Here is a 10,672-nt window from a genome sequence, read left to right on the forward strand (position 1 = left end):
TTGACTATGTATTCATTTTTGGAAAATAATAGACTCTATGTTAATCTAACTTTTAAAATACTTTTAGTTAGATTTTTCTAAAATTAAAGTATATTTCCTGTCAGGATATTAAAATCTAAGCAGAGCTATGGATTTCTGCTGCTATCAGACTGGCATCTTGGCCATGACCCCCGCATGACATATTTCTGAATGCTGTCATTGCATATGAAATTCTGATTTTATTTTCTGTATGGCTTTTTGAGGTAGAGGTTAGAGTTTAGTGAATATAGTGTTCAGAGCCTATGCATGTGTAGTGGTGTGTGTGTGTGTGTGTGTGTGTGTGTGTGTGTGTGTGTGTGTGTGTGTGTGTGTCTGTTTAAGCATCTTGCCTTGTATTCCTATAGCATTAGTTTAATCTTGGAGCTTATCTCCCTGGGACATGTATCCAGTTTGACTGGCCTGGTCAACAAATGTAAAATAAAATACAATAAAATAAAATCTTTGCAGTATAGGAGTACTGCTGAGTTTAGCCCTTATTCTTGACGTATTTACATAGATTACAGATAAAGTCATGTCAGAAAGGAATGTATTTTCTTTGAATGTGAGTCAGGTTTTGCACTACCTAACTGTAACTCATCTATCAAGTCTTGGTAAGCCAACTCATAAAATGCCTTCATTCATTATTAATAATCCTATCTAAAATACTTCTGACAATGTACTGGCATAGCCGCATTGAGGCAACAGCAGATGGCAATCAAACATGCCTTTCTCCAAAGACAGTGTTAAAGACACATTTTCAAAGCATCATGCAAAGCAGACTTTACTAAATGGAAACAGTGCTTTCTATCCTTGCAGAAATAGCTACCTGTCAATTTTTTCCCATAAAATATCAAGAACTGGTTAGGTGAAACTGGAAGGTGAATTCATTGCTTCACAAGTTTTACTATAGAGTTATACCAGTGTACTACAGACAGCACTACCAAGTCAGATATAACAACTATGCCACAGTGGGAATTGTGGAATCTGACTGTGAAGCTTCAGACTTTGAAGATGTTGGGAAAAGTCATAAAATGCCTGAGCTTTGCATAAGTGAAGTGCAGCTGAAAAAGCCTCCTGCACCATCTGGTATAAGCCAGAGTACTTACCCAGGCAGCTAAAACTTAAATCATTCCCTACAAAAATATATATTTCACCAAACGGGGACAGCCTTTATTATTAGATACTTCACCAGTTTTGCATGGATTGAGCATTCTTAGTCTGATGATGTAGTATATTGGTTTCCATGCTGACATTTCCTCTGCCAGGGAAAATACCAATGTGTTTAACAAACATGGCTTCCAGAACTGGAAAATAGCAAGTAGAAAAGTGATGGGTCACTAACCATGGAGACAGCTCTGAACTCTATCAAGCATATCATACAGGTTGGTGTGATTTCAAGGTAAGTACAGGAGGGTAGCCTCTACACACAATGCTAGTGAAGACTTCTGCAAACATACAACAGAAGATCGTTACTGTATCAAAATTATATGCAATATTTTCAGGTTGACTGCAAAACAATGCATTGCACAAAGAGGCCACAGAAAAGATTAACAGAGTTTTAACCAGGGGATCTTTACAGAAATTTCTCTTATGTTAGCAAAGCACAATGATATGGTAAAAAAAAAAAAAATTACCAGGTGCAAGACGTGCTAAATTCACACATTACATAAATCATGATAAGCTCCTTAATATTATGGTATGATTCGTGAGGCAACAAATTACTGAAGAGTTTGCAGCTGCTGTGCATTTTCGGTTCAAGTGGATTAGACAAAGGAAATTTCAGAAATGAAGCAACTATACATAATGGGAAAATATACAGAGATTGCTGAGGCTTTGAAAAAAGTAAACGGCCTAGATGCAATATCTCTGATGACAAGCAAAATAATATAAATGTTTGCAGAAAGAAAAAAACAGAATCACCACTCCAAGTAGCCAAGAACCAGACTCGGTAGTATCAAATAAAAATTTAATTCCACAACAAGAAAGACTCAGTAGTAACACAGTCAGCCAAGCACTTTCGTCATCCAAGACTTCTTCAAAACTGTGTAATACATCATTGACACACCTTTAATAAGCACCCCCCACTTAACACACTAATTAAACTTTAAAAACATACACCCTAAAAAATCATTCTAAAACAGCAATACATAACACATAAATAAAATTTTGAACTAGTACAAAGTGTTTGACAAGTATGGTATATTATAACACCAATACTGTATCTTAGTAGCCCTATGTTTCAACTCTGGCTTGATACAAATGTGGTCATTAATAACAGGGGCTACAGTGGCATTCAAATGAATTTGCCATCGCATTTCAGCCCTGTCCAATTTGTTGGTCCAGTCACCCCTCTAATGTCCATACCTACCACCTCCAAAAATACCAAAATGGAAAAAGTGCTCAGGATTGAGGTTAATATGCCAGAATAGTGTATTGTTGTTGTCCCTTTTCCTAATACTATATAGGTGTTCATAAATTCTTCTCTGAAACCTCCTTTCTATTTTTCCTATATAGAAATTGTGACAACCCTGGCGTACAGCAATATAGACTACACCGTTGTCATCGGTGTCATCACTTGTTAACCATACGGTGAGTCGAGGCCATTTGGCAGTGGAAACGGGTGCTACAGCACAAGGGGGAGTTGAAATGGCTAGCACTTCACATGAAACTCACGGACTTCCACAGACAAACGATCGTTTTAAGATCTGGATTAAAAATGACTTTGGGTTTTTTAAAACAAGTAGTACTAATGAAAATGATACTATGGAAGCAAGGTTAGTCACACTTGAACAGAAGTTAACTAAAGTTCGGAACCTTCAGTGTGACAATGCTTATTTAACTGAGTGTGTGGCTAAGAGCAGAGTCCCTAAGGGACTGCGTGTCTTTAGATTTCCCAATGGAGTAAAAAAGGGACAGACTGAGTGTAAAGAATTGTTACAAATGTTTGATCGCCATGGTATTGAACTAATGGAATTTATTGTTAGGGTTAACAATAAAAAGATTGATGAGTTACTAGCTGAAATTGATAATAAGAATGAAATTATTTTGAATTATGTTAATCTTAATAATTTTTTGGGCAAATATAATAGAGTGTTTCACAAGGTTGAACATGATGTGGGGAACAACATAAAAAGGAAAAAGAGGAAGTTGGTGTGGGATGAATTTGAATACACTAATAATTTTAGCTTATCCTTTGCCCAAAGCTTACACTGAAGTGGGGGATGACAATGTAGGCAACCAGAGGGTTGACAACTATAACACTAGGCCAGACTCTACTCAAAGGGAAGGTGGTAGGGTTACTACATATGATCAAGAATACCCCCCTCTAAGGAGGTCCGAAAGACTTCAAAATAAAATCAATTTTAGGAATGATAATAATGTATTTTAGGACAACAGGGACGGGGAAGGGTGAACACTTACAGGAATCAGAAACAATGGAGGAAGAACAGTTACCACTAGATATTCCTACTTGTGATAATACAACAGTGAGTGAAGCAGATGAGATTATTACTTCATTCAGGGGAGTCCTACACACATACCGGGGGTTTAATATTTTCAACTATGCAGGTGTTGAAGTAAGTAAGGACCTTTTTTCACTTTTAATGAAGGGAATACAATTTGTACCGTCTAGGAAGGAGGATGTTTGTACTGCTTTATCTGAATTTAAAATTTTCACTAGAACGATGAACTTGAAATATCTGTTTAGGGACACCCTTTCATATAATGAAAAGAAAAAATTAAAAAAGAAGAGCTGTTATAACCCATCTCTACACCTTCACTGATAGACTTGTGACTAGAGGTTACAATCGAGAAATGGTTAATGATACCATGAAGGACTCTATTATGTTAAGGGAAACCATATCAGCACCATGGTTATCCCATAAGGGGAAGATCAACAGAGTCAATAATATGGCACATCAATCACAACGCTACAGAAATAGATGTGTTTACAATGATAAAAGTCATGTTCCCCTGTACCTTAGCTACAGTAGTGATATTAGATGGGTACAAAATGTTATAAGAGATAATTGGAAGATTTTAAATACAGATGACTCTCTGAAGTGCTTGGTATGTGGACAACCTGATTTTGTCTACAAGAGAAATAAGAACTTAAAACAAATTCTCTGTGATAGGACTTGTAGTGCCATGATGATGCCCAATAGAGTAGGCACATATCCATGTCAATGCTGTAAAACTTGTAGGTTTATTAACAGAACACACACTTTCAAACACCCTATTACACATAAAGAGTATTCACCTAGAGTTTTTGGTACATGCCTGTCACAAAATATTATCTATCTGGCCTCCTGCACTTGCTGTGCAGCATTTTATGTAGGCAAGATGAATTGCAGGTTTGAAGGATAGAATTCTACGACATCTTTTAGCAATAAGGTTATTTGATAAGCACAATACTCTAGCCATGCATATAGAAGGTCATAAAGATCACAGCTTTTTGTTTCAAGCCTTGCAACTTATAAGAGAGGGCAATAGAAAGGGGGACACTGTAAATAACACTGAGTATAATGAAACGAGATGGATTATTGAACTGGGAGCCAACAGATACCCTGGTCTAAATGGCGTGGTACCTTTAAAGCCTATACTCAGTAGGCGTAGACCCTATGTAAAATAATTATGTTGAGTGTTTAATTGTTTCCATTTGGTGATTGGTCAGCATGTATTTTAAATAATGTGACTGTTAGATGTTTCTATGTCTGAGGAAGAGTTTTTACCTGAAAGTGCTAACTTCACCTTTGTTTTAAATAAAGAACTTCTATTTTAGCCTGGTGGTCTGTGGATTTATCTTCTTTATTTTCTCCTACAGGACCAGCAGGAATTTGAAAAACTTGTTCGAACATCCTCTTGAGAGTAAGAATAAGAATATTAAGGGAACTACCAAGTGTGGGGCATGCGTGTATTGTAAATACATTATCTCATGCCCTACTGTTTGCTTAGGTTCCAATGACTTTGAAGTTAGGTTGGCCACAGGAACTTGTAACACCAACAGTGTATTCTATATTGCTGTATGCCAGGGTTGTCACAATTTCTATATAGGTAAAATGGAAAGGAGGTTTCGGAGAAGAATTTATGAACACCTATATAGTATTAGGAAAAGGGACAACAATAATGCACTATTCCTGCATATTAACCTCAATCCTGACCACTTTTTCCATTTTGGCATTTTGGAGGTGGTAGGTATGTGGACATTAGAGGGGGTGACTGGACCACTAATTTGGACAGGGCTGAAATGCGATGGCAAATTCATTTGAATGCCACTATAGCCCCTGGTATTAATGACTACATTTGTATCAAGCCAGAGTTGAAACATAGGGCTACTAAGTTACAGTATTGGTGTTATTATATACCATAATTGTCAAACACTTTGTACTAGTTCAAAATTTTATTTTGTATTATGTATTGCTGTTTTAGAATGATTTTTTAGGGTGTATGTTTTTAAAGTTTAATTAGTGCGTTAAGTGGGGGGGCTGCTTATTTAAGGTGTGTCAATGATGTATTACACAGTTCTGAAGAAGTCTTGGATGATGAAACCACTTGACTGACTGTGTTACTTCTGAGTCTTTCTTGTTGTGGAACTAAATATTTTTATTTGATAGTCTGGTTCTTGGGTACTTGGAGTGGTGATTCTGGTTTTTCTTGGTGCATTATTTCCACTCTGTACACCATTTTGTTGTTCATAAATATTTGTAGGTAACAACATAGGTATCAATACATGTGGGGCAGTGCTGTGATTATACCAGAATGTCTCAGATAATGCTATGATGAGAGGAGATGTAGTACAAGTTCAAACCAAGGTTCACGAAAAAGTTCCAGATGCTATCTATGTACACTGTTTCTACCACAGGTTAAACCATGTGATTGAGGCCAGTGTCAGAAATATTCAAATGCCTGGTGAATTCTTTTCATAACTACAGAATCTATATAATTTTATTAGTGGCTCAGGACTGCATGCTTATTTTATACAAATGCAAAAAGAAATTATATTTTGAAAAGTGTCAATAGAACTGAAGAGTTTATGTGACACTGGGTGTATCTGTCTGTTTGCTGCATGTAACAGTATACACACAACCATACCAGCCATCCCAGAAACCTAGCAACAGTGTGAAGGAGACAGAACCAGCATGTCTCACAGAGGCTGAGGCTCTTCTAAATGCAAGAGACAATACATTTATTACTAGTCTTATTATGTTTCAGATTATTTTTAATAAAACAGCATTGCTGCAAAGCCTTTGCAGACTTCAGCTCTGTGTCTGCATGCACTACTCAACAAGAAGCTTGGTGGAAGAATTATGTGAAGTAAGACATGAAAGTTTCTTCATCTGGCATGCATTCTTCACTGTGAGTAGAAACAGAAAAAGTAGTAATGTCTGTTCTTCAAAATGAAAAACATTTTTGAAAGCACCTTTTTTCCCCAGTTCCTTACAGGATCATTACAAAGTTAAAGAGAACTGTGCAATATTAAACTCAGTCAAAGAGCAAACTTCAGGAAAGGATACTTTCTTGTCAGACGCCATAGGTCTTTCATTGGCACTCCACCAAGGCTCAAACATAACAGACCCATTAGTAGAACTGCAGATTGCAAAGAGCCTTCCATAAATAAATCATAATGAGTACATAATCTATATGTATGCTCTCTTAAATTACCTGAGTTATGTAAGCTACTTATCATTGCCCTTACTAGTCTATTGGATGTGAATGTTCTTTTAGTAAGCTAAGATTAATTAAAACATGCCTTTGCAACAAAAAGGCAAATATAAGACTAAGCAGCTTGGCAGTTCTTTTCATTAATGACAACCATATATAGGGGTTATATATAGACAGAGTAGTAAACACATTTGCTGACATTCACAATAGCAGAAAATTCTTGTAGGATAACTGTGTAGTGCTTGGAAATTATGTATTTATGACATTTCTTAAAGTACATGCAACTGGCATCAGAAAATGGAGGTCATCAGGATAATTCAGGGTGACAAAATAATTCCTACTTCATGGAAGTTTTCTGTAATCTCATCTGCACTTAACCAATGTAAGGACAATAAATTAGTCTCCTCATATACACCTATTTTATTATTAAATGTAGACTATAACATATTTACTTCCATTTCCCCACAGGATTAAGCGATATAGTAGATAAATTGATTAATAAAGTTCAAACAGAATTTATAGTCAAGAAAGTAATGTATGATAATATAAAAAAGGTAGTAACTCTCTTAGATTTTGCAAATGGAATTAACAAGAAATTGGCCCTAATTAGCTTAGATATTTAGAAAACTTTTGATTCTGTATATTGGAACTACTTGTTTAAAACTTTAGAAGCATTTGAATTTCCAGGACAGTCTATTGAAATATTAAAAACTCGTATAGGGACTCAAAAGCATATGTTAAAATTGGATCTTACATCTCATGGATTCACTTTAAACAAAGGCACAAAACAAGAGTGTCCCTTGTCCCATTTATTATTTACAACAGTTGTCAAAACCTTACTTCCGCAGTGGTGCAACTGTAGTGTTGTTACCTCACAGCAAAAGGTTCTCCCATTCGATTCTCGGCTGGAGTGCGGGGAGTGCCTTCTGTGTGGAGTCTGCATGTCCTCCCCGTGGTTGGGTGAGCATTTGAAGACATGTGTAAATGGGCATGCCTTCGTTGAAGGTTGAACGTCGAGCTGGCACCTCAGCATTCGCGAAAATCTACTGCCAATCATTAGCGGACCGGAGTTCTGCTGTGGCGACCCCTAACTGGGAAAAGCCAAAAGACAACAACATCAGTTGTCAAAACCTTAGCTAACAGTATAAAAAGCAATGGAAAAAATTGATAGATTCTCAATTGACAGAGATTGTCAATCCAGAATACAGCTTTTTGCAGATGATATTTTACTAACTGTAGGAGATTTAAATTATTCAATTGAAGAAATAGATGAGGAAACTGAAAGTTTTACAAAATATTGCTGCTGAAATTTAATAACAATAAAACTAAAAGTTTAATGTTAAATCAATTACTAGACAGTAAGTTTAAGAATAAATATAAATATAATTGGGAAGGAAAAGAATTAAAATATTTAGAAATAAAAATCTATTCAGATGTGAATAAGATTAATACAAATTTTGAAAAAGTAATTGAAGAAGTGCTACTTCTTATTAAAAAAATGGAATAAATGTTTTTTTTTTTTTACGTTTGAGGATAGGTTAGTGCTTATTAAAATGATTATGTTATCCAAGATTTTATATATATATATATATATATATATATATATATATATATATATATATATGCAAAACACAAAGAGCCAAACCCGTTTTAGATGAGAAAACACCCTCGGAAGGTAGCTGCTGCAAAATCAAAGTCAGGATAACGTATGAGCAGTCTCTAGTATTCAGGAAAAATAGGCAAATAATGAAAATAAAAATCTTTTATTCCAGGCCAAAACGTAAGCGCTTTCACGGAGTCTTCCTCCGCTTCATCAGATGTTGTAAAAGCAACTCAGATACATCACTTAAATAGTAAAACATCACACTGGTTTAACCAATTAATCAATTAACCATACAATACTAAAAGTCTCTTAAAGAAACATCTACAAAAGGAGGCAAACATTATTGAAAACATCATTAAAAATATAGAAAATATATAAATGCATGTCTAAAAGTCATAAGTATCAATACATTACTAATCCTAACCAACCCAATAAACAATAAGGTGCCTATATGCGTCACTATACTGAACTATGTATTGAAATATAAGTCCCAAGTATACATAGACTAATAAGTTATCTTAGAATATGATGTACTGACCAACATGTACAACAATAGCGAACTACACAAAGAGGGTGGTGTGTAAACAAATATCTATATAAGGATCTGAACAGCTAACGTAACCTCCTGCCTTTTAAAATTGGTTTGATAGTTTACACACCACCCTCTTTGTGTAGTTCGCTACAAACCACTTAATGGGTTACTTCTTTCCTTCCTCTGTCATCATCTCCATAGTACATATCATATTTATCTTCATTGTGTTACAACAGATATTGTGTAATGTCTTGAGTATGGTTCTAAGCACATATGATATATTGAAATTTCTCCTTATCACTCTGAAATCTAATATTTGGAACTGATTTATATGTTCTCACATCTTTTGTATCATAATGCTTTATTTGTAAACTAATGTTTCAGTATCTGTGTATAATTATGTGTATATCATATTGTATTCCACTGTTTATTGTGCTATGTACTGTTTTCTATGTGGAGCTTTTCTCCTCAGGACAGTGCTGAAAATGGACTTGTGTCCAGTCAGACTTTCCTAGTAACAACATATAAACTAAACTAAAATAAAATAAATAAACAAACAAGCAAACAAAAATAAATAAATAAAAGCTGATTAGACACATGTTTATGGATTATGAAAAATGAAATGTATATTGGAAAGAGGTAAGTACATTTTTTAAGGGGTTATGTTCTGATAATTGTTCTTTAACTAGATCAGTAATATTAGTGAATGTTCCAGTCCCTGTATCTGGAAATGTCAAAGAACACAGACTCTTTTGGGTTCTCTTGGCAGTTACCAGAAAAGTTATTACAAAAAAACGGAACTCGAACTTATTTCCTACATTTAAAGAATTTTTAAATTTAATAAAAATACTATGTAAAACTGAAAAAAGAAATGATCAGAATAGGAACTATAAATCATAGTAAGACCTTCAGTTGTTGGGTACCATTGAAATATTGCTAATGAAATACCAAGATTCTTAATGTGTTAATTGTATAAGATTACTTTGATGATTCAGTGTATTCCTAACATTGTATAACAATATGTGAAGTTGAATTTCTTCCATTCTGTGTATAAATATGTAAAATTAATTAAAAAAAATGTTCAAAAAAGAAATAAAGCAGAGATCATTATGTAGAGTCACTCAATGATGCTCCATGTTATAACATGGTGCTCATTGTGCAGTAAATTAAGTAGCATGCTTCTACAATGTAAACTATAAAGCTGGAATTTGTTCATTCTATACAATATGAACAAGAAAGTTGAAGTTCAATCCAACAGTACTGTTTATCTAATTAAACTTCTCAGTTTTAGGATGCATGTTATTGAACTTATTTCGTTAATCCCAGGATAGCGGCAGGAGTCCAACCTCTACTGCCAAATAAGTTTGCACCTTTCTAAACTCAGAGAGTCAGGTCCCCCTCTTCCGTCATTCTGGAACTGGTCAATTACCCGGAATTGAAATTGATGTCCTGGGTGTGAGAAGTTTAATTAGATAAACAGTAGGTATAGTGTTCCACTTTGTGAAACCGTGAAAAGGATGAAATAGAATAAATAGAATAGGACTAAAATAACTACAATAAGGTTTCAACAAGTTTTAATAATGTTCGACTCACACAATGTGTTAATTTAGACCAGAGTTAGATATAACAATATTATTATCTTCTATTTATCTTTTGGTCTACAGAGATAAAAGAAAGAAGGTGTTAGTTTTATTATCATTATGCCTTAATAAATGTGTATATATATATATATATATATATATATATATATATATATATATATACATACATACACACACACATATATTTTAAACTAAGGAAACTTGCCTATCTGGTTATGTTATATATATATTTACTTGAACAGATTTCAGAGGATAAAA

At 34.5% G+C, this 10,672-nt stretch overlaps 1 protein-coding gene across 1 annotated transcript in view; it reads left to right on the forward strand.

Annotated features, from left to right (window-relative positions):
- Positions 1-2,600, forward strand: part of LOC122797145 (proline-rich extensin-like protein EPR1) — a 36,477-nt gene extending 33,877 nt beyond the window's left edge. Inside the window, exon 4 of the mRNA XM_044065950.1 lies at positions 2,533-2,600. Coding sequence (XP_043921885.1) covers positions 2,533-2,600 — 68 coding nt within the window. The remainder of the gene's footprint in view (positions 1-2,532) is intronic.
- Positions 2,601-10,672: the final 8,072 nt, after the last annotated feature.

Source organism: Protopterus annectens, chromosome 3.part0 (assembly GCF_019279795.1).
Source record: "Protopterus annectens isolate FY-2018-M chromosome 3.part0, PAN1.0, whole genome shotgun sequence".
NCBI lineage: Eukaryota > Metazoa > Chordata > Ceratodontiformes > Protopteridae > Protopterus > Protopterus annectens.